Source organism: Solanum lycopersicum, chromosome 12 (genome assembly GCF_036512215.1).
Source record: "Solanum lycopersicum chromosome 12, SLM_r2.1".
NCBI classification, from domain to species: Eukaryota; Viridiplantae; Streptophyta; class Magnoliopsida; order Solanales; family Solanaceae; genus Solanum; species Solanum lycopersicum.
The window spans coordinates 3507699-3531574 of NC_090811.1; the positions used below are offsets into that span (position 1 = coordinate 3507699).

The 23876-nt window shown below is 32.8% G+C and overlaps 4 protein-coding genes and 2 non-coding genes across 8 annotated transcripts; 4 read left to right on the top strand and 2 right to left on the bottom strand.

Moving 5' to 3' along the window:
- Window positions 1-1079: 1079 nt before the first annotated feature.
- LOC101247699 (zeatin O-glucosyltransferase-like) lies at window positions 1080-2692 on the bottom strand. Its single transcript, XM_004252033.4, has one exon. It carries the CDS (start codon window positions 2520-2522, stop codon window positions 1140-1142), a length of 1383 nt encoding a protein of 460 aa, XP_004252081.1. The 5' UTR covers window positions 2523-2692; the 3' UTR covers window positions 1080-1139.
- Window positions 2693-3313: 621 nt separating this feature from the next.
- LOC101247989 (peroxidase 57-like) lies at window positions 3314-9305 on the top strand. Its single transcript, XM_069292619.1, has 3 exons — window positions 3314-3377; window positions 7945-8087; window positions 8523-9305. The coding sequence occupies exons 1-3, from the start codon at window positions 3314-3316 to the stop codon at window positions 9303-9305; spliced, it is 990 nt and encodes a 329-aa protein (XP_069148720.1).
- A 2339-nt stretch (window positions 9306-11644) lies between these two features.
- LOC101265205 (eukaryotic translation initiation factor) lies at window positions 11645-19287 on the top strand. Of its 2 annotated transcripts, none has more exons than XM_004251694.5 (9): window positions 11645-12074; window positions 15111-15182; window positions 15491-15592; window positions 15889-16080; window positions 16543-16640; window positions 16910-16997; window positions 17088-17438; window positions 17547-17789; window positions 17870-19287. In XM_004251694.5, exons 1-9 carry the CDS (start codon window positions 11916-11918, stop codon window positions 18884-18886), a joined length of 2322 nt encoding a protein of 773 aa, XP_004251742.1. In that variant the 5' UTR covers window positions 11645-11915; the 3' UTR covers window positions 18887-19287. The 2 variants fall into 2 exon arrangements, with proteins under 2 accessions (XP_004251742.1, XP_010313817.1); XM_010315515.4 differs by having other exon boundaries at window positions 15895-16080.
- LOC112940582 (small nucleolar RNA snoR103) lies at window positions 13905-14010 on the top strand. Its single transcript, XR_003244920.1, has one exon. It is a non-coding gene; the product is annotated as a small nucleolar RNA snoR103 (small nucleolar RNA).
- LOC112940583 (small nucleolar RNA snoR103) lies at window positions 14380-14485 on the top strand. Its single transcript, XR_003244921.1, has one exon. It is a non-coding gene; the product is annotated as a small nucleolar RNA snoR103 (small nucleolar RNA).
- Window positions 19288-20616: 1329 nt separating the features above from the next.
- LOC101266194 (uncharacterized) lies at window positions 20617-23746 on the bottom strand. 2 transcript variants are annotated; one of them, XM_010315516.4, is made up of 4 exons: window positions 22947-23746; window positions 21863-21933; window positions 21114-21633; window positions 20617-21036 (listed from the first exon to the last, which is right to left on the bottom strand). In XM_010315516.4, exons 1-4 carry the CDS (start codon window positions 23061-23063, stop codon window positions 21028-21030), a joined length of 717 nt encoding a protein of 238 aa, XP_010313818.1. In that variant the 5' UTR covers window positions 23064-23746; the 3' UTR covers window positions 20617-21027. The 2 variants fall into 2 exon arrangements, with proteins under 2 accessions (XP_010313818.1, XP_004251746.1); XM_004251698.5 differs by having other exon boundaries at window positions 20617-21018; window positions 22947-23424.
- Between the last annotated feature and the right edge of the window lie 130 nt (window positions 23747-23876).

Consider the following 23876-nt stretch of genomic DNA (forward strand, 5'->3'; position numbering starts at 1 on the left):
TCTGTCATACATAACTTATCCACCATTAATCTAATATTATATGTTTCATCTTTTTTTTTTTCATAAAAAGAAAAGAAAAGAGTAAACATCCTATTTTATCACATTCATTCTTAAAGATGAAAATTAATGTATATGTAAAAAAATTATACGTACGGAGAAAAGAAAAAAAAAAGGTACACATGAGCAAGATAATTAGGCATTTCATTTTGTTTGTGTCTATAGTGAAACTGAACATTTGAGCATACAAAATACAAATATGAATTTAGAGCAACTTGCTAATAAAACAAGAATTCAACTACATGAAGAGAGACAAAAAAGTCTTATTATAATTCTTACTACAAATAAGTATAAAACTAACATATCAAGCTCCGATGCTTCAGTAATTGAATTTTTATCTACTCTCGTAATTGCATAAGGGAATCTCACAACTTTCACCTCAAATTGTGACATTATTTCACATGTTTAGAGTTCCTACATACAAGAATTGTAGGAGTGGTAAATAAAAGTTCTTCTTGAAAAAGTTAAATTTATAGAACAAAATTATAGAAACATGAAAAGTCACCTGAATTATTGTTAAAATAAATATAAAAAAGATAGAGATGAAATTTAATTTTAAAGATACATGAATCTACGTTAATTTCTTGATAATTACTCATTTTTGTTTTTATTTACATTTATGTTAGAAATTTGAAAGGTCAAGATTATGAAATGAGAATAAGAAGATTATATATATATAAATTATATAAGTTTTAATTTATTAGAGGGGCAAAATGATAATTCAACTTTTAAGTTTTGAGCTTCAGCTTCATGCTTATAATAATATATGATATGTGCTCAAATAAACACATACGTTTTACGTGGCATCCTACATGGCAATTTGCATCTTACGTAGTGTCCTATGTGCTTCATGTCTCGTAGGACTAATGTGTCTACTTATTCAACTTTATTCAGGTTTGAGCGCTTACTTGTGCACCCCCAAAGTAGGAGGGCCTAAATGTGAAATGAGGCCAAATTGATACGTGTCAACAACTAACATGAAAGAAATTTTGTATGCATGAAATTTAAAGGAAACATGGCACTTGAAAAATAGTTATTCATGACATACTTGATACAAAATGTTGATGTTCATTGAGTGAAATTTATTTGGTAATACAAGAAATGAAAGATTCCCTTTCCTTATGTGCAAGTCCTCCATGACTAATAGAGTTCTTGATCTTATTGCTCAACCCGATTGCCCTCTGTCGAATTTCTTCCCCTTCCGGTGAACCCATCAAAGTCCTAACAGCTTTCTCAATAGTTGTTGCTGTTACCAATTCTTCCCTACGAGACCAACTCCTAACCGGGATCCCAATCTTCAGCACGTTGGTTACAAAAACAGCGTTATACGGTTGGTCCACTTGAATTGGCCAAGTTGCTATAGGAACTCCCATGCTAACGCTCTCCATACAAGAATTCCATCCACAGTGACTCAAGAACCCTCCCGTAGATTTATGTCCCAAGATTTCCAGTTGAGGCACCCAATTCCTCACCACCATTCCTCTTCCTCCCACTCTTTCTTCGAACCCTTCTGGCAATTCAAAGTTCGAACCTTTACCTCCACATTTCTCCGTCTCCATCTTTTTATCCGCTTCTCTTATCACCCAAATGAACTTATGGTTACTCCTCTCCAAACCAAGCGCAAGCTCATTCACTTGCTCTCGTGACAATGTAGTAGTCGTTCCAAACGAAACAAACATTACTGAATCAAAATCTTGCTCATCGAGAAACTCAAGACACTCGTGGCGATCCCTATTGCTCATTGACTCGGGTAATTCTTGCAACAAATGAAATGGACCAAGAGCAAACAATGGCTTCTTCCTAACATTAACAAGTAAATCCAAGTACTCCCCTTCTAATTCCCTACAAGAATTCATTAACTCTCCACAATTACGATTACATTCCCTTTCCTTTTTCACAAACTCAAAAATATCGGGTCCAAAACAATCCCCGACTTCAGGCATTTCATCGAACAGTTGGCGTGCGACTCCGTCTTCAACTTCATCAGCAACCTGTTGAAATGTAGAATACATACAAAAAGCTGAAATCGCATGAAAAGAGTAACACTCAACATTTGATATCGAATACACTTCCTTAATCACATCAGTCATCAAAGAATCAAAAACAACCACCAATTTCTTCGCCTTCTTCGAGATTTCAACACAAATTTCACAAATGGGTTCCCCCAATTTATCCAAAAACTCCAAAAATGCAAACTCATCAGCAAAATCCTCTCTGGGTTCTGAAATTGGGATCAGAGGGGGTGCTAAAAGGTCATTAAAATGAATTTTTGAGGTATTTTGAACGCGGGTTTTTAGATCTTGATTTCGATCAGTGAGAGAGATGAAGTGTAAGGGGATATTGTGAGAAGAGATGAAGTTAGCTATATGGAAGAGTTGATTGAGATGACCATGTTCTGGCCATGGAATTACAGCTACAATTACTTCATTGAGCTCAAGAATGTTGGTTGATGAATTGGTAGCCATTGCAACAACAAAAATGGTTTGAATTTGAACAGTGAAATGTGATGAAAAGATATGATGCTTTGAATCACACCTGCCATTATAGAGTAATATTTCAGCGTTGCTAAAATTTTAATAGCTCGGTTGATTGATTAGTCGATTGATGAACTTTTTATTTTTGTAGACTCTAGTTGAGATTTTCGATTCAATTTCTTTGAACTTGTAAATTCTTTTTCAACTTTCCTTTCTCGAGTTTTAAATTGAGATCTCCATTTGAGTCTGACACCTTATTTAGTATTGTATTGTTAATTTAAGTACAATGTTTGTTTTGATTATTATTAAGGAATTTTCACATAGAGTGACTCAAATATAGCTTAATTACTTTTCATAACTATAATTTGATAATTATAATTCGTAGCTACTTATAGGAAGGAGAGAGGGAGGCCAGACTAGAGGAGAGAGGAGAGAGGCGAGCGAGAGAGGGCAAGGAGTGGGAGAGAGGTGAATTTTATATATATATATATATATATATATATATATATATATATATATATATATATAGGTTTAGATAATTGTATATTATATATATGTATTTGTATATATGACGAGCGAGATTGGAAGAGGAAGGAGAGAGGCGAGCAAGATTGGGAGAGGGAGGAGAGAGGCGATCGAGATTGGGAGATGAATAAGAGAGGTGAGTGAGATTGAGAGAGAAAGGAGAGAGATGGGCGAGAGAGGGTAGAGAGTGAGAGAGATGTGAATTGTATATGTATATCGGTTAAATGATTGTATATTATACATATGCATTTGTATATATGGAAAATGAAATTGGGAGAGGAAGGAGAGATGCGAGCGAGAGAGGCAAAGAGTGGGAGAGAGGTGAATTTATATGTATATCGGTTTGATAATTGTATATTATACATATATATTTGTATATTCTGGCAAATTATACATATACAAACTCAAAGTCAGCCCACATAATTAATAAAAATGTTAGTCGCGAGTGATAATTATAACAAACTACAACTATGATGAGTAATTAAGTAGTAAAAGTTTGCTTAACTGTGTAGTTTTTCTCTAATTTAAATATTATTGTATTGTATGTTTAAAACATTCTTAGGTAACGACAAAAAGATTTATTTTATGCAACTAACGACTTGGTTTGATTGTTTTCTTACCTTAATATTTTCTTCTCATTTTGTCTTTATTTATTATTTAATAATTATATTTCATCTTTTACATTGACTTTTTATAGTAAATCTACTAATGTACTCCGTACCCTACTTTTCTTATAGATTTTATCATTCAAGTCATGATTTTGTGACATCATGTAAGGATGGAAGAAGATCTAATAAGAAAAAAAATTGTTAATGTTTATACTACAATACAGTACGAATACAATCATGATTTTTTGTGACATCATTTATAATACAATACAGTACGATATTATATAACACATACAATGCGTAACACCCCTCCAAACAAAGTGTCAAAGTGAAATCTCTCAAAGTTGATGTTTGTCTCCCTTATGAGATTTTTCTTAGCGTGAATTCAAATTTAACAAATTTATTACATATCAAATAGGGAAAAATAATTGTTAAGTGTGAAAGATTGGAATATATGCTCTTGTTTCTTTCTCTGCTTAGTCTTTGGTGATTTAATGAATTTATATGTGTATAATGAAAACATCTAATATCATCTATAACCACTTAAAATTGTCCACATATTTTATTTAGGCACCTTATCTTAGACTTGTTTCAATTGTATACCTTTTTTAGTTAAAAAAAATACTTATCGAACATATTTTGACAATCAACTAAAAATAAAGATGGTGTGTCATACACTCGCGGCTGACATGGCATGGTAGCTAATAAAAAAGAGACATCTGACATTGGGCCCAGAAAAACACAATTAAATAAATAAAAACTATTTTTTGAGAAAAAAAAAATTAAAAAAGAGCAACCTTCCCTTTTCTTCTTCTTCTTCCCAGAACCACTCCCACCCAACCCCAACTTTAAATTCCACATTTTTTTTACCAAAAGACACAAAATCGAATCACGTTTCGAATAACCATTTTTACTTTGACGTTTTTCCTTTTAATTTGAAATTATATGTTTTTTTTTCGATCAACCCACCTACCTCTCTCCTTGAATCTAATTCAATATTGGAAATGATATTTCTTCCAATCACACTTTTTCTTAATCATTAATTAAGATTTGTTAAAATTGAAAAATAATAATAACAAGTTTTTGTCCAAAAAAAATCTATTCATATCTTTTTTCATCATAATTAATAGGACTTCGTCAAGATATTTGAAACTTAAATCAACATAAGAAAGAAAAAGGAAAAGCAGAAGAAGAACGATAGAGGGTGAGAGAAAGAGAGAGGTGGAGGTGGTGGTGTGTAGTGTAGTGTGCGTATGTAAAAAGATTATGAAAAATGGTGGAAGAATAGTTACAGCAATATTGGGGAAGAAGATGTATGTTTCTTCTCTTTTTTTTTTTAAATTTTTTTTAAAAAATAAATTAGGTGTAAAAGTTAATGAAAAAAAAAGAAAATATATTATTTTTCATAACTTAACGCGCTCAAAGAAAGTGAACTATACATTTTTTGCCATGTCAGCATTTTGTGTTTAATAGAAATGATTTTTGAACAAATAAGGTGTTCAATCGGCATATGGATGAGTTAAAGTGTCTAAGTGAATTTTACGGACAACTTTAAGTGGCTGCACATGACTTAAGCCAAAAATTTACCAAGTGTGAGAGACAGAAAAGACATTAATAAATATTTCAAAGACTCCATTAATTTGCATTCGAAACACAAAAGTCATAATTTTGAGGTGAAGCATATCGTCTATTAAATATAATTTTATTTTTAAACTTTTGAATTCAAATAGATGAAAGAATACATAATAGTTAACATTGTACGATAATATTTGATGGTGAATATATTGTACTTATATGGTGACAAAGATAATATTTATTAAAGATATAATACATATACAAATGTGTCTCCTAATTTGATTTTAGCTGGTATTTATATTTTTTATATTGAATGTAAATGAATAGATATTTAAATTTATATAAAATTGAACAATTAGTCATATGCACGATATATAGTTTATATAAATCAATTTGAGTGTATCTTATATGCATGTATACTAATACTTATATAAAAGTCAATATGAATATTAGCTAAAGTCAAAATTTTAAATTAAAAATACACTTAAATATTATGCCTTTACTATATAAAAAAAATACATGATAAATCATTTGTTGTCATGTATGAATCATTAGGGAATTTTAGAAAAAATAAATAATTCAATTTCTTAAATGTGTTGAATGTGGGGTTATTGAAAAAGAGAGTAGAACTCATTTTTCTATATTTATATTTCTTGTAGATAAATTCATTTTCCCTTGGTGCTTTCGTTTTGTTTTTTTATTTTTTACCTGTTATTTAAAACTTTTATTGAAATTTCTATTAAAATTCAAATAGCATATTATAAAAATAATGTAATAAGCAAAAATAATTGACACAAACAATAGATAGCAACATAAATCGCTACGAAAGAAAACTATACAAAAATTATTAATATCGTTGATACTAAAGATGAAACTCTATTTAAATGAGAGCAATAATTTAGTTTAGAAACTAAGTTAATAATTAAATCTTATAAATTTTGAATTATGGAACATGACTTCAATGAATTATAAATTCAATTTTTATATGTATATTTAGTTTTTTTTAAAAAAAGAAAACCAAATACTTATATAAATACTTTACTTTTTTCACTTATATCAATTTTACGGTATGATAAATTCAACAGAATCAATTCACATATTTTATATTCTTTCTTTAATAATAATTGTCTGCTATTAACTTAACGTTAAATAATGTTATTTTATCATTGAGGAAGTATCATTGTACTAAGATTCCAAATTCAAATATTTCTGTACTTAAATTCCGTGGATTTAATCATTGTCTGCTAATATATTGTCTCTATTGAAAAATGTGGTCCATTTTTACAGTAAGCTTAAATATAGTTAAAAAATAATATTAATTATAATTAATTTTCGTTAGTAATTCTTCTTGAAAATTTTGAACACCTCAATCATTGAGAGATGTTATGATCGTTGAAATATCAATATAATAAAAGGTAAATATAAATTTTAAAAAGCTCATAATCATTAGTACTTTTTTAAAATTATACAAAAAGAATTACAACAGATAATTTTAGCAAGTGCTATAATATTGATGAAGTTGTCATTGTTATATGGGTGCTTGTTTTTTATTTTAACTTCAAGCTTTGATTATGATAAATATTAATTATTAACACGGTAAAAGTGACAAGTAATAGGTTATATTGTCATAAATAAAAATATATTAATATTTACACGATAAACATATATAACTTAAACTTTATCACTCAGATTAAAAAAATTAAATGAAAGATGAGTTGGCTTTCGAAATGAATCGGAGCTCTTCTAGCCACTAACGGCTCATAGGCCTCCTCATCCCTAGTGGGAAAGAGAGTGATCTCAAAATAACAGTTATATTTGAGTTATTTATAAGTCACGAATTTGAACTGTAGAAGCATTGAGTCATACTTGTATACTAGAATCGATTGTCTACTTCGCACTCCTAGGTTATTGCTCTGCCTTGCATTCTACGTAAACGCGAAATATTTTATAGGAAAACTTACATAAATATACTATAATAAAAAAAATATTTATCATTTATAGCAATAACATTTTTTTTCACTTGACACTTTTAATTCATATATAATACAAGTTTAATACATATTACAAAAAAATAATTTATTATTCACATATAATACAAGTTTTAATGATGAATAATACATTTATCACACATTTTAATACACTTATAATACAATGTGACAATTTTTTACCAAACAAACATAATATGTTTCAAAAATAATTATAATTCAAATATACTGAATACACAATTCACTTTTAATACACATTACAGATTTATTACAATATCGCTAAACTCAGTAATTATTTTTTAAATATATTAATTTATGTAATTTTTCTTATTTTATGCATCAAACTGTCCGGATCGAAAAAGGAAAATTAACATGCTACATATGGTGCCGGCTACCTTAAGTATGTACTTGTATTGGCTGTTATTTTTGCCGGCTAATGCATATAATTGAAGTATATTCTCATAATAATAAACTTTAACAAAATATACAAAAATAAGAAAGTGATAAATATTTGAACACTTCAAACTTTAACTCAAAAGCATCTTAATTTTTGCTCTATATAAATGGTTTAATACTTAGTTCTTTTGAATAATTATTAGTACCTAATTTAGTTCAAAAATACTACACACAAAATAATAATAATAATAATAATAATAATAATGAAGATAGTAGCATTATTATTGGTGTTTTTATGTTACTTTTTCCAAATTTTTGTATCAGCTCAACTTAAAATTGGTTTCTACAATTCAAGTTGTCCAAATGCTGAATTTATTGTGAAAAGTATAGTGCAAAAGAGGTTCAAAAATAATCCTTCAATTACAGGAGCTTTGCTTCGTTTGCATTTTCATGATTGTGGCGTTAGCGTAAGTATCAATTAAATTTATGTGTACTGACAGTTTAAAATATTTGATTAGTATACGATAGTTTAGCTTAACTTAACATGTTAAGCTATGTTACCATTTTTATCACATTATCAGTTAACTAAAGTATATTATTATTATTCCAGAGATTTAATTTATATATAAATATTTTGATTTAGTAAAGTTTTGCCATTTTTATCACATTATCAGCTAACTATGTTTTTAGTGACAACTAACACTCTTTATATTTTATAAATATCTCTAAAGCATGTATCAACATTGAATATAATGATAATTAACTAATGTTGATGTATTCATTGTTAATATACAGTTTTTTTTCGTTAAAAGTTATTTTTACATGCAAACTACTATAGCTTCAATTATTTTGATTAACTATATATGTCAATATATTAATTTTTTTTGTTACTATTATGTCAGGGTTGTGATGCATCAATATTGATAGATTCAGATTCATCAAAAAACCAAATATCAGAAAAAGATTCTGCTCCTAATTTAACAGTACGAGGTTATGAACTAATTGATGAAATTAAGGAAAAATTAGAGTCTATTTGTCCTTTAATTGTTTCATGTTCAGACATTGTGACACTAGCTACAAGAGATGCAGTTGCCTTAGCCGGTGGGCCCACATACACCATCCCGACGGGCCGACGTGATGGGCTCGTCTCGAACTCATCAGTGGATTTGCCTGATCCGACTGAGTCCGTGTCAGAAATTTTGCGATTCTTCAGAACTATAGGTTTGAACAAATTTGACATGGTTACATTATTAGGAGCTCATACGGTTGGAGTCGCACATTGCTTGTTTTTTCAATCTAGGGTTTCAGACTTTCGAGGTACAGGGAGACCTGATCCCACGATGGATCCTAAATTGGTTAAGAAACTATTCAGACTATGTACCACGTCTAAGCCGGTGACTACATTGAACGACGCTCCAAAAACATTCCTGGATCAAAATACATCTTTTATAGTCGATAATCAATATTATAATCAAATCTCGAAAAAGAAAGGGATATTGAAGATTGATCAAGAACTTGCGTTGGATAAATTGAGTGCACCAATTGTTGCAAGATTTGCAAATAATGGAAATGCATTTAGAAAGAGTTTTGCTAAATCTATGATCAAAATGGGAAATATTAATGTTCTAGTAGGTAATGATGGAGAAATTAGAAAAAATTGTAGGGCTTTTAATAACCCTAATTAATATTAATTATAAAAAAAGGTATAGTTAGTGTTATACTTTTTGTGAGTGAAAGAGTCAAAGACTATGATTTATTATGTATTGTCCAATATTTTATTTAATGCATGTTTGCATTAATTTTTGCCTTTTTGGATTATGAGATTTGAAAGAACAAAATAGGGTTTGATAACACTTTTGGTCCTTCAATTATCATTAAATTTCAATATAATTTATTGTGATATCTGATAAAGTATAATTATTTTTTAATTAATTGAAATATGCATTTCTAATCAATCTATTTGCAAAATGGACTACATGTATTAATTATTTACTGGTTTAATCACTCGTGTTCTATATTAAGCTTACATTGTTAATCTATTTGTAATGGTAATGTAGTTCTACAAATAGTCAAATATGATATACTTTCAATATAAATAGAATATAAGACGTTATGCAAGTTGAACAATCAAAACGAAAGATTCTCAGTTTTAAATATATGTTAACGATTTTATTATCGATTTAAACTTGTTGAATATACAACTTGTTGTTTTCACTTTTTTTTTTCATTTTCACAAAATTAATAAGAGTATGATAATTTGGTTAAGATCTAGTACATGTACTAATAATAACTATTATGTTTCAAATAAGTTAACATGAACATATATGTCTTTTTTTGTGAGGTTAAATATTATGATTTATAAATGACTTCAAGACCTTAAGCAAAGAGACATTTGATAAATATTGAATAATACATAGTAATAAAATAATAGTAGTGAGATATTATTTGATGATAACACCATCATTCACACATTTCTAAAAGCTTCAAGGGCAAAAAGGTCAACACTGGTAAAATAATACATATATATTTTTTTATTTAGCGTTTGATATTCATATTGAAATTTACCTGTTTTAAATTTATGTTACATAAAGCCCTAATCAAGGAAAAATACTCTCCATAAAAAGAATTCATATCTAACACTCAAATTTATAATCTTTAATTAAAGAAAGAACGAGATTTTTTTTAAATCTTCCGGGGCAAAAAAGTCAACCCTGATAAAATAATACATATATTTTTTTATTTAGCGTTTGATATTCATATTAAAAATTACCTGTTTTAAATTTATGCTACATAAAACCCTAATCAAGGAAAAATACTCTCCATCAAAAAATAATAATTTATATCAAACACTCAAATTTATAGTCTCTAATTAAAGAAAGAACGAGATCTTCAGTAAAAAAAAATTATGGGTGTGTTTGGTATGAAGGAAAATGTTTTCTAGAAAATGTTTTCCTGGAAAACAAGTAGATTTTGGACTTATTTTCTCATGTTTGGTTGGTACGTAGAAAATATTTTCCTGAAAAACAAGTAGATTTTGAATTTATTTTCTCATGTTTTCCTGAAAAATTTTCATATCTAACACTCAAATTTATAGTCTTTAATTAAAGAAAGAATGAGATCTTCGATAAAAAAAATTGTATATAACTTAATTTTCTTAAAAGGACCTTAATATTTTTTCAAGAACTCAAGGATGCATGTGATAACTTATATTTTTTACCAAAAATGTCATTTATACCAAGCTAAAAAAAATGTGTTTATAATATTTCAATGATTTATTTGTTAATAATAATTATGGAGTTAATACATTTAATATTATCTTATTAACAATATTATTTGATCTTTAATTATTTGAAATATATGTTTTAGATTCTCATCTAATATATTTCTAAAAAATAGTCTATTAACATATTGCCTCATAAATAACAACGATTAATATCAAAATTTATAAATAAACCAAAGATAAAAATATTTGTATGTTTATCATAAAAAATGATAGGTGTTAGTGATAAATAACTCATTAGATCTTTAGATAGACATTTCAAATTTAGATTTGAGAATAATTTTTTTTTCCGCTAAATGTTGCTTTATTAAAAAATAAGATATTTCAATATGAATCTCAATTAATCAAGCTTAAAAAAAGCATTGAATAATAATTTTTTAAAAAATGAGATTTATCAGTGCAAATTTTATTTTTATGAACGTAGTGTTCGAATAAACTTTCATGTCACTTGAATTACCTGATACCTCTCACCAACAACATGTACTAAGTAACTTCGTTTATCAAAGCTAAACAATTATTATAAATATTTTTCTCGTTACGTATAACAATACAACAATATAAAATAGAATACGAGGATTATAGAATGTATACATAGATTATCTCTTTCATCAAAGGTAAAAAAATTATTTTCGAAACTTTGAGAAAATTGACCAATAAAAAAGGGTCTAAAAAGGCCTAATATAAATTATAGTACCAAAATTACCCTTACATAAATTTTATAATTCCGAAACTACCCTCAAAGGGTTTTTTTTCCTCACCCTCTTCACAATCGCCTCTACCATTGCCTCTGTCCCCAGTAGAGAAGAGAGGAAAAGCAATATCTCTCTTTCTCTCTCTCTCTAAAAATTCTTACTTTCTCTCTCTAAAAATCTAATCTTTTGTATCTCTATACACATATAGATACACGTTTATCTGTATCTATAGCTTTTTGTTGATTCGTTTTTGGTTTAGATTTGCCATTTTTCTTTTTGTGTGTGGAGGTGTTCGAATTGATCGGACTGTGGAGAATTGAGGTATGCAGGCTGATCAGACGGTGATAAGTTTGAGACCAGGTGGTGGTAACAGAGGTGGTGGAAGCAGAGTATTTGGCTCTCGCTTTGATACCTCATCTACCAATTCTGATCTCTCAGGTTTTCGTCCTCATGGAGGTTCTTCATCTTTGCCATCTTTCAAGGTTGAATCTTTTTTTCAGATCTATGGATCTTTTTGCTTTGTGGATTTGCTTTTTCTTGATGTTCTTTAGCTGTTTGATTTATCTATTGTTGATCTTTTGTTGTTTTCAATGTGAAAAATCCAATCTTTTTTACTATCTAGCTTGTGATTCTGCATTAGAGAGCCTCTGTATTGTTGTTTAGAAGATAAATTATTAAGCATTGGAATGGTGGTGGAGCCGGAGTTTCGCTCGGGGATAGAATATTTACTTTGTATATATACTGTAATGCTTTGAGTTTTCGGGTGAAGGGGATGAATTCCCTTGTGGCCCCTAGCTCTCCCTAGGGCTTGATTGAAATGTGGTTGTTTAAGTGGGATGGATATAGGTGATTCACGTAATCCAACCACAACTAGTTCAAGGCTGGCTGAAGCGCGTAGTTGATTGATTGATTTGTTGAAATTAGAAACAATGTAAGCATACTTCTTTTTTTTGCGAAATACAATCTTTGGTTTCTACTTGGTCTCTTTCTGATTATATTGCGTAATGATATTGGTGATATCTGTTGTTATGTGCCTGCTGAATGCTTCCGTGTTGCTCAGGTTCGGGGAGAGAGTATCAAGTCTCATGTTGGATATATGTCTGGTGCATTATTCAACTGTGCCTATAGTTTATAGAAATTTATTTCTTTTTGTAAAAAAAATTGTGGGTCTATGTGTTCCTGTTGTAGAACATGTGTTTTTATATTTTTACTTTATGCATGAATACAACAGCATTACCTGTGTGATACCTCAAGTGGGGTATGAGGAGGGTGGAGTGTACTTAGACCTTACCTCCACCTTGTATGATGTAGAGAAGTTGTTTTTGATATATCCCTGCCTCAAGAGAAGTGTTTTCAAAAACAGGTTTGAGGTTAATAAAAGGGTGATGAAAATGGTAAAAGAAAAGTATTGACAGTACAAATAGTAAAAATCTAAGTAAGAGAAACAACAGTGGTAATACAATTGACGAATAAGATTATAATAGAACAATAATAATGATACTTTATGCGTCAATCTGTATGATTATTAAATCTGTAAGCAAAGTTGTCAGTGTTCTCCGTGTGATTGGTGAGTTGGGTGGTTTTCTGATGAAGTTTCTGACTTTTGTGATTAATAATATCTATAAACGGAAGTGCAAATGCTTTTAATGGTACACTTCTGTTGTATGGGTGGTCGACCAATCGAGTATCTGGGCTGGACACCTTGACTCGTGGTAGCTGGGTGCTTGATGCAGACTATCTTGTCAGTGGGATGTGCATAGTGGTTTTCTGTACCATTTTGTGTCTTCTTTTGGCTTGACATGAGACTGCACTATCTGAACTTGGATAGAACTTCTGTAGATAACATGGAAGTGCCTCTGCAATATGCTGAAATGAAAACATGAACAGCCTCATTAATGACATCACCTTTTCCAAACTGTTGAAATGAGAATTATACAGGAATACATTTAATATGAACAAGAAAGATGACTATATTGTTGGTACACCCCTCGTTCCAAAGAGAATGACCCACTTTGACTTGACACGGAGTTTAAGAAAATAAAAAGACACTTTTCAACAACGTGGTCCTTAATTAAAGTAATGTGAAATGTACAAAAATGCCCTCTAATCTTGTGGCCTAAAATATGCCATGTGGGAAGTTGAAATTAAAGTGTTACCAAAGGGGAAATGAGTCATTCTTTTTGAGACAGACTAAAAGGAAAGTAGGTCATTCTTTCGACAACTGCTGCCTGCTTCAGCTGCTCAACTCTCTCTTACATAATAAGAGAATATATTTGCGTTAATGTCCTATATCTCCTAATTATTGGCAGCTCACTTTAGTTGTGTATCTGCTGTAAATATGGAGGGAGAATCATTAGTAGGCTTTAGGTGGGCTCTTAAGAATTATCAGGCTGCCCATAAAGAACCCTACTAAAAACTGAAAGTTTTAGTAGCTATTAGCCATGCAAAAGCCAGTCACTTATGGAATTCTGTTCTTTGGACAGTAAATTCAGTTAGTGGTAGATGTACAGCTTGATTTTTGTGTTGTTAGTTTGGAATATATTGTAGTAAGTTAGAACGTTAAATAACTGAAGTGAATTGAAGAGTAAGCAAAAGAGTATGACCTTTCTCTGGTGAATAGTGTTGGTTATGTGGCATTTAGGAATGTGAGAATTGATATTTCGTTGTGCTTGTGCATGATTCAAATATGAATGAGAAAGATAACTGTATGTTCATTGGTCCAGTAGAAGTGTATGTGTGCATAATATTTCAATTCATTCTTGTTAACGTCCTAATTCTTGGCAGCCCACTATAGTTGTGTACCTGCAGTAAACATGGACGGATAATCATTAGTATGTTTTTGGTGGTCACTTGAGAATTATCAGGCTGCCCATAAAGAACCCTACTAACACTGGAAGTCTCATTAGCTATTTGACCATGCAAAAGCTAGTCATGTTGTTCATAGTGCTATGTGGGAACTTGAGCATTGGCATTTTTTCATGCTTGTATATCATGAAGATAAAAAAGAAAACATATCACGCAACTAAAATTTGAGGGAGATCCTTAGATGAAGCCTGTTAGGTGATGTTTTCCCCCGGAATTGTGATAAGTTCTAGATATATGATTTCTGATTTACGAAAAAAGAGAAAGAACAGGCTATCAACTCCTTTTGTTGCAAAATATTCTTAAACCGTCATTGTCTAATATATTACCAGTATGAAGACTCTGGTCCCTGGTTGCTTGTTTAGTCAGTCAGACTGACATCTCTGTTGTGTCTTAGCTGATAGCCTATGAACTTCGTAAAACATGTAGAAATATTTTAAATTCTTACAATCAATTCACCTATATTTCCTTCTATGTTCCCTTATTTTCACAAGGAGCATTGATTCTGATGAGTGCTTTCTTGCTGGATTTGCCTTTTTATGGTACTTTCCGTGTTCTATTCTAGCTCAAGATGTGTATCTTTTTGCTTGGCTTTCCTTTTAAGAACTTGTTGTTCTCAGAGTTCTGTTTGTTCTAACTCACCTTTATCATTGTAGACTGGAGATTCTCGTTTTGACAGCCATGAACGTGTTCGCTATACTCGAGATCAGCTCCTGCAACTGAGGGAGGTAATATCATTATTTAAAATTGTTCAGCGATAGTGTTTATTGATTATTAGTTTTCTGTACATAGATAGATGTGAGACAAATCTGGCCATTTCTTCTCTCTTATTATTACCATTTTAAAAAAAAAGCCACTTTTACTGATAGGTATCGACTGCGATGTAATTTCTATTATTAAGAATGCAGTCCTCTTCTTCCATATTTTAGATCTCTCTCGATTCCAGCTACCCAAAAAAAGAAATAAAAAATGAAATCATTGTGGATTATCATAATTTATTTGCTTGTCCTTGATTCTGGTTTTTGTGGTCTTCTAGGCGGTTGTCTTACAGTTACCTGAGGTTATTCTGCAAATCAAACACGAAGTTGAAGCTGAACTGTTTGGGGAAGATTCCTCTCGGGGTCGTGTGGATAGCAATGTGAGTTTTTCTCCGACTTGATATAAAAAGTTGTATTTCTTCTCATCTGACAATTTTGTTGGCATTTCTCTCCTCCCCTCTGTGGACTAAAAAAAGCAATATTTGATGCTTTTGGTAATGTTGCAAACTAAAGAACAGTTCCAACTCACTATTTTTCGTTGCTTTTGGTAATGTTGCAAACTAAAGAACAGTTCCAACTCACTATTTTCGGTTACTGCTTGTCTATGTTCTATTTCACTTTCTTCCAGTTTTCACTTTCTGTTGCCTTATTTTCCAGTTTAATTGTCTTTCGGTAGGTGCAGGTGCAGTCTCAGGGTCGTTATTCTGAACCAGACAATCGTGACTGGCGTAATAGGCCAGCACAATTTTCTGCCCCCATAGAGGAGAGGTCATGGGAAGCACTTCGAGAAAACAGGGAATTTGGTGGCCAGTATACTCGGCAAGAGCAATCACAGTTTGCAAGAGCTCAAGTTTCTGCCAATCAAGGGGTAATTAATTTCCTCTTGCGCAGTTTGGAGAATGTTCATTATTGATTTGAATAACTTCTGTTAATTTATTCCTGCTGTTGTACTCCCAAAGACAAGTTCAGTTTTCCATGCATTCTGAAAGCCATCAACACTTGAAGAAAAGACGTCCTATTGAAGAATAATATACTTGATTATCACCACATTGTGGTTGTTTTGCACTTTGTTGTATGTATTAAAATTAGGTATACAAATACATAGTTGTATTATCTTATTGACATAATTTGGAACATCAATTAGATTAATTTAAGAGATATCTCTTTTTTCCTACATAATGTCTTTCTCTCTGTTTTAATTGCTAAGTTTATTCCTTGCACCAGCAATGGTTTCTTTTTTTTTTTTTCTGCTCAAACTACATGATTTTGCCTGATGATGAACTATCTGCTACATCTGGTCTCTGAAACTCTTCAATTGTTTGTGTACCAGGGAGGTCCTGCTCCTACACTGATCAAAGCTGAGGTGCCATGGTCAGTTCGAAGGGGCACTCTTTCTGACAAAGATCGTGTCTTGAAAACAGTCAAGGGGTAATCTTTCTGGAAATTCTAGTTAATGCTTTTAACAAGTTCTGTATTATAATTCCAAGCTATTTTTTCACCACATCTTGAAAGTAGGGAACTGCATTTCTTCTGTACTACCTTTTCTCTATTCATGGATATAATAAGCCGTCATTGCAAATAAATAAAAAGGTTTCAATACGGTCTTGGTTTCAGATGTAGTTTGCACATTCTTTTAAGGTGAATTTTAGGATATCCTTATTTGTACATGATTGATGCAAGTATTATCGATCTTGCAGAATACTTAACAAGTTGACCCCAGAGAAATTTGATCTTCTCAAAGGCCAATTAATAGATTCAGGGATAACAAGTGCAGACATTCTGGAGGTCTTATCTTTCGGATACTTATATTTCTGTAATTTCTTGTTTCCATCGTATGTCTTGGTTAACTGATGTATTCTCTTCTCTAAATTCTAGGGTGTGATCTCCTTGATATTTGACAAGGCTGTATTGGAACCCACCTTTTGCCCGATGTATGCCCAGTTGTGTTCTGATCTCAACGAGAAGCTTCCTCCATTTCCATCTGATGAACCTGGTGGGAAAGAAATCACGTTTAAGCGAGTTCTTCTGAATAATTGCCAAGAGGCATTTGAAGGTTCTGACAAACTGAGGGAAGAGATGAGACGAATGACTGCTCCGGAGCAGGAGTCGGAACGCAAGGACAAAGAAAGGTTGATCAAATTGCGCACTCTTGGAAACATACGTCTTATTGGGGAGCTATTGAAGCAAAATATGGTTCCTGAAAAGATTGTTCATCACATTGTTCAGGTTATTGATTGTTTTCTATTAGCTTAATAATCTTCTTGGTCCTTTCCCTCATAAATGTAACCAATATATCAATTTTGTGGAAAATTGTCTTCCTGATCTTGCTTACAGGAACTATTAGGACAAGATCCCAAAAGCTGTCCAGAAGAAGAGAATGTTGAAGCTATATGTCAGTTCTTTAACACCATTGGTAAGCAGCTTGACAAGAAGCAAAAGTCGAGGCACATCAATGATATATATTTCAACCAATTGAAAGAACTATCGACAAACCCTCAGCTGGTAGCACGCCTAAGGTTTTTGGTTCGTGATGTGCTGGATTTACGTGCCAATAACTGGGTCCCTAGGCGGGAAGAGGTGATACACGATTTGCTTATGCAGTAGTTCTGACTAGTTAAGTCCACTTCTTTCTCATGATGTATTAACTTCTTTTATAGGTGAAAGCCAAAACCATTAACGAGATCCACTCGGAAGCAGAGAAGACCTTGGGGTTGCGTCCTGGTGCTACATTAAGCATTAGAAATGCTCGTGCTCCTCCAGGTATTCAAGGGAATTTGGGTCCTGGTGGCTATCCCATTAATCGACCCGGCACTGGTGGTATGATGCCAGGGATGCCAGGAGCAAGGAAGATGCCTGGGATGCCAGGAATGGATAATGACAACTGGGAAGTTCCTAGGTCACGAATGCCGAGAGGTGCTCAGCAACCATTGATTGGGAAGTCGCCGGCCTTGAACACAAGACTGTTGCCTCAGGGTAGCAATGTCGGCATGAGTGGCAGGAGTAGTGCTCTCTTACAAGGTAGTGGTGGACCTCCTGTCCGACCATCAGGCTATGTCTCTGGTATGGAGCCTGTATCACAAGTTCCAGTACCAGTTAAGCCATCTCCAACTAGTACCGTTTTGCCTGTTGCTGGGAAACCTCAGGCTCCAGCTGCAAGGTCAAATCCTGAGGAGCTGAAAAGAAAAACAGTTTCACTTTTGGAGGAATATTTTAGTGTTCGGATTTTGGATGAAGCCTTACAGTGCATTGAGGAACTCAAATCCCCTGCCTTCTATCCTGAGGTTGTCGAGAAAGCCATATCACTCGGACTGGACAAAAGCCCACCACGCGTTGAACCAGTTGCACAACTTCTTGAGCACTTGTCTGCTGAAAAGGTTTTTACTGCTACAGACTTGGCTACTGGATGCTTGAACTTTGCTTCTCAATTGGAAGATCTTGCAATGGATTTACCAAAAGCACCAGCAAATTTCGGGGAGATAATTTCGAGGCTAGTTTTGACGGGGGCAATGGACTTCAAGTTGGTGAATGAGATCCTGCAGAAGGTAACCGATGACTTATACCAGAAGGACTTATTTGCTGCCATCATGAAAGCTATTAGCTCTAGCCCTACTGGTCAAGGAGTGTTAGACTCACAAGCACCTGATGTCAAAGCCTGCAAAAATCTGTTCCAGTAAAAAGCTCAAATCCTCGTCAATGGAATGTGCTCCATATCACTTATCCTCGAGATGGCCTTTCCGTTGTGCTCAGTGGACTAAAGCAGCTGTATCACAGTTTTTCATCATTGGAACTGTAGTAAAGGACAGGTGAGTTTATGTGAGTTGTATACTTTTCCCAAAGTGTGTTCATTAGACGACGAAAGACAGTTTTGCAACATGGTAAATTATACGCCATATTTGCTTGAGGCAACGGGCTGCTTGACGGAGTCCAGCCGTTTTGTATTACATTAGTTTTTCATTTATTTTTTCCCGTTGACTTGTTATATTAAGTTTTGTCGAACTTGTGAGTTCATAAAATGCAACTGTTCCTATCTTTACACCATTTTAAAGCTGAATTTGATAACGTAAGTTTGTCTTCAGTTTATCTCTTTTGCTGGGTATTTGCATCTGCAGATTTTATTCTCTATTAGCTTTGCTTTTAGCTACTTGTTAGTAATAATGATGTACACTCAAAGTCTTTGTTGCGCCCGTTATCGTGTAGTTTCTTATTCTTCGGTGTGTACTACTATCTGTTGATGCATTCCTTTTGTATCTTGGTATTTTGTCGTCTCTTTTCTACAATTGTGTATGATAGAGGGTTTTATCAGAAACAACCTCTCTACCTCACAAAAGATAGGGGTAAGATTTGCTTATATCTTAAACTCTTCAAATCACAAGCTCAAAATCCTTTGATGTTTGGCGGAGTTAAGTATATAAGAATCTTATTCAATTCATAAACACTCAATTGAGAGCAGCCTCTTGTGTAACATATTCTTAGACGTGAAAGCACTTTTTAAGTTTCATATTTCATTCGTGGTTTAGTTGATTATCTTTTAAATAACTTAATTTTTATAAATATTTTTCACATTGATTAATCGATTTATATATTTTGAACTCTTTATTATGTTTGTACTTTCCCGCATAAATCAGTTTTTCTTATTAAAAGAAATTTCATATAATATCTGAAGTTTGCATAAAAGTTCTGATTAAATTTAAATCACACTGCAAAGTTCATTCGGGGGAAACGCTCCAGCTATTTTTATCCTCATTTTGAGCTATTATTATCCTCTTGGGCTTAATCATTCGGTATTTGAAAAGTTTGAAAAAAAATACGTTCATCAGAGATGTCGTTCATCCTCGAAGTTTGAATTCAAAATCTTTTATCTAAAAATAAAGAAAAATTATTTGTTTGATCACATCTTTTCATCAATTTTCATTCATAAAATTACATCAAATATATTATTATCGTTTAAGATTTGTTGATACTATGAAGTGAGTAGGTGATCTCATAATAATTAGGTGGTAACTTATGCTATCTAACTTTTCCAAATCTGGTAAAGAAATTTTGTTGCATGATGCAAATTCAAATTATTTGTAATATTAAAACAAATATCAAATATTAAAAATTCAGCATTTCAATTTAAAATAGTAAATTTATATATTAAAATGATTTATGACCATATAGATATCTAAGATTTATTAAACATGATATGAGGCAACTATAAGATTTATTAAACATGATAGTTCAACATTAAGGTGGCCATTGGTCATTTCTGTAAGAAAAAACTTAAAATCCATCAAACTTAGTTGAAGCCACCAACAATGCAAGATGGTATCAGGATCTCTTCGTCCCGATGGACGAGAATCCACACAAACACTCAAAACCATCAATACGGAATTCATCAAAGAGAGGACGCGAAATCCCTAGCTTCACCAGAAAATATAGTGTATAATGTAGAGGATGAATCATACGGACCACATCTCGTTGCTAGCAATGAACATATAGTATGCATGTATTACATGTATAAGAAGTTTCTTTACACTAAAAGGATAATAATGTGCTAGCCTACATGTCAACACAAGTTCGACAATGCTCAGCATTAACACACAAGTTTCTTACCACATTTAACTAGACGGTGGAAGACGGATCAAACCCTCAAAGCAACAGGGTCTTGCCAAGATAATTTTTGTTTTCCCAACCGAGAAGTGTCTTCTCCAACATTTCTACACACCAATAGCTTCACATCATCATTGAGGTTTTGGATTGGACTTCTCTTTGGCTCCTCGAGCTGCACCTGCTCAGAATTTCCATCTCTTTCCTCTTCTCCCATCTGTAAGGATTAGAAAGTCTAGAGGTAAATGATGTAAAAAGTGTATGACTAACAAAATAACGGAAAGAGTACGTGTTGATTAGTTTGAGACTTACCGAGATCTCATTCAAATCAAAGACCGGAGCACGAGTGGGCAATGCAGTTTCTTTGCCACTATGACCAGCATCCTGATTTAAATCAAAAGTTGGCGAGCTGCTCTGTAAGATAGCATTGTCTGCGATGCACAATCTCTCATCCTGCTTCAAATCATAGGCTGGAGCTCCTTTTCGGGATGACACATCCTTTCCCCTATATACTCTTGATTTACGGTTCAACTCTAAATCTGCATTGCGAAAAACAGATTCTTGTCTACCACCTAATCTGTGCTTTTGGTTCACATGAATATCGGGTATGTTCTGCGAAGCAACTACCTTTGCAACCTGTATCCTTCCGTTTGGTTTAGGGCCAGGAAGAGGGGGCAGTTTGTTTAGCTTGGCTTCCTTTTTTCTCGTAACTTGATCCCTTGACCTACTCCTGGGGTAAGTTTCAACATTTGGTAGGGATACTAGCTCTTTCCCTTTTGGAGTTGTTAAGGACTTCGATTGCAATAGATGCTTGTGCCTCTGGCGTAAGAAACTGCACAATCATGCAAAAAAAATCTGCACTTAGATTCAAATAGAAAAGGAACTCCACGAGCATTTCAAGAAAATGCATATGCACAGAAGTACAGTTCTTTTTTCTTAATTCTACTATGCAAGCTATATATTTTGAAGTCTTCGAATCAAGCTGAATTCAAGAATTCCTAAAGAAAATGAAACTATATCAAATCAATATGAACACCATTTGATATGTTGAACAAACTTACCGAACTTCAGCTTGTAATCTTAGTTTCCTCAGCTTTGAATCCTCCAGCTTGTGCCTTGCGGCATCAGTTTCCTGAAAGTTGAAGGTTACATGTAAGAAAACCGGTTGATCACACGCACACACACATTACTATTTACTCTAACAAAACATATCAGCATTCGATCATCTTGCAGTTTGAAGTATCATCGACTATGATGGACATAATCTATGAACTGTTACGCCAACACTTTGGTCTAGTGATAAGAGTGCACTGCGTGATGTGTGTTTACACACATTACGGATTGAACTCTCAGACAAACAAAGCTTAGTATTCCTTTTATGACAAAGGAACCCGCAGTCGCTATCCTTTGGGAGTGCACAAGGTAAATCCCACCCTTGTATAATAGCTCGCGAACCACACGGGAGAGATAAACCGCACTAGGAAAGCCCCATGCAACAAGCTCGACCCCGAAGGCCGACCCCCTGTTGTTGCAGGCAAAGGGTTTTGAACATGAGACCTCCATTATGAAAGTACCTAGCCGAACTATTTGAGCCACCCCGAAGGATAACAAAGCCTAATTTAGATGGGGCAGGAGAGAGCCGTCCCTGTCATCAAACCGTGCTAAGAGTTGTTTTAGAGAGAATTCCTAATAACTCCTAGGAAAAAACACAAACAAATTCAACCAAGGGATACAATCTCAGGTGAGACCTCAATAATGAAATGATGAAAAGGGCAACTCCAGATAGAAATTGAACAAAGAGACAGCAAATAACACTCTATAAAGGTTCAATGACTAGCGGAGACAAAAAAAAACACTAGATGATTTCTTTATATCTAGTACATGTTGTTAACAGGAGGTGGCCCGTTTCCCGTGAAATTAGTCAAGGTGCACGCACAATTATAAAAAAAAATTAACAATTCTATGAATCACTGATAGGAAACAGATCAAACTCAAAGGAGGTTCCTACACCAAATGGCACCACATTTCTAACAAGCAAGAACAAGATACTCCAACAGAGAGAGAAATCAACCATTCAACACAGCAAAAAAGTCCATTTCTTCATAGCAAATGATCAAAAAAAGAAAAAAGACAAGATTTTTATACCTTCTGGAGCTCTTGATAGTCCTGCAGAAGTGTTTGATGTTTCAACCTATCCTTTGTGTCTTCAAAAACACCATAAGATGATGATTCCAAAGCACCCCTTTTCATCTTCTTAGACATATCAGATCACAGATGAATCAAACTAATCCTTTCACATAAAAAGATCAGATCTTGGAGAAATAAAGAGACAAAAAAGTTGAAAGAAACCAAGAAAAGGAGCAAAAGGAGGCAGATAAGAGAGAAGTAAAGAGGGGAGAAACAATAATAACAACACAACAACAGGGCCAAACAAAAAAAAGGAGTTATAGAGAAAGAAAGAGAGGTGGCAAGAAGGTTCTCTTGACCAAGACAAACCCCAAAAAGCCCACATAAATGGAAAACCATAACAAAAGAAAATACTATATATACTACTATTATACATTGTTCTTGTTTTTGTTATTGGAAAGACAGTGAAGAGGTGATGAAGATTGGGAATTTTTTTTTTTGGATGTTGCAGAAAGGGCATTTATGGCATAAAGATTGTATCTTTATGGTCATATGTTGTATGTATGAGGTGGGTTTAGCCTTATACACATGAAAATGAAGACACCTAAAATTTTCTCGATTTTTTTTTTTTGATTACATAAATTTAGCCACACCTAACATTAGAAAGAAAGTAGCTTTGTAGGCTGATTCTTGATGAGGATAGCAACAGTGGAATGGATAAATACCAATTTAATACTAACACAAGAAAAAAAAAAGGCAAGTGTGATGGACTGATGAATTTTTCTGAAAAAAAAAAAAAAAAAGAAGCAAAGAGAGAGAAATCTGGAGTTGTTGGTAAGTGGCTTGTTTTTAGGCTTTGTTGTGGGTTGTTGTTTGTTTTGATGGTGATGGTTTTTTTTTTACATTTGTCCTTATGTGAAAGTACTATTTTGCCCTTTATCCCTTTTT

Coding starts and splice junctions, on each gene's coding strand:
- LOC101266194 (XM_004251698.5), bottom strand. CDS start 23,063: ATGTCTAAGAAGATGAAAAGGGGTGCTTTGGAATCATCATCTTATGGT. Junction 21,634..21,862: donor AGATTACAAGCTGAAGTTCG/GTAAGTTTGTTC, acceptor ATGATTGTGCAG/TTTCTTACGCCAGAGGCACA. Junction 21,019..21,113: donor TTGATTTGAATGAGATCTCG/GTAAGTCTCAAA, acceptor TAATCCTTACAG/ATGGGAGAAGAGGAAAGAGA.
- LOC101247699 (XM_004252033.4), bottom strand. CDS start 2,522: ATGGCTACCAATTCATCAACCAACATTCTTGAGCTCAATGAAGTAATT.
- LOC101247989 (XM_069292619.1), top strand. CDS start 3,314: ATGGAAAATGAAATTGGGAGAGGAAGGAGAGATGCGAGCGAGAGAGGC. Junction 3,378..7,944: donor AGGCAAAGAGTGGGAGAGAG/GTGAATTTATAT, acceptor TTTTTGTATCAG/CTCAACTTAAAATTGGTTTC. Junction 8,088..8,522: donor TTCATGATTGTGGCGTTAGC/GTAAGTATCAAT, acceptor CTATTATGTCAG/GGTTGTGATGCATCAATATT.
- LOC101265205 (XM_004251694.5), top strand. CDS start 11,916: ATGCAGGCTGATCAGACGGTGATAAGTTTGAGACCAGGTGGTGGTAAC. Junction 15,183..15,490: donor AGCTCCTGCAACTGAGGGAG/GTAATATCATTA, acceptor GTGGTCTTCTAG/GCGGTTGTCTTACAGTTACC. Junction 17,790..17,869: donor GGGTCCCTAGGCGGGAAGAG/GTGATACACGAT, acceptor CTTCTTTTATAG/GTGAAAGCCAAAACCATTAA.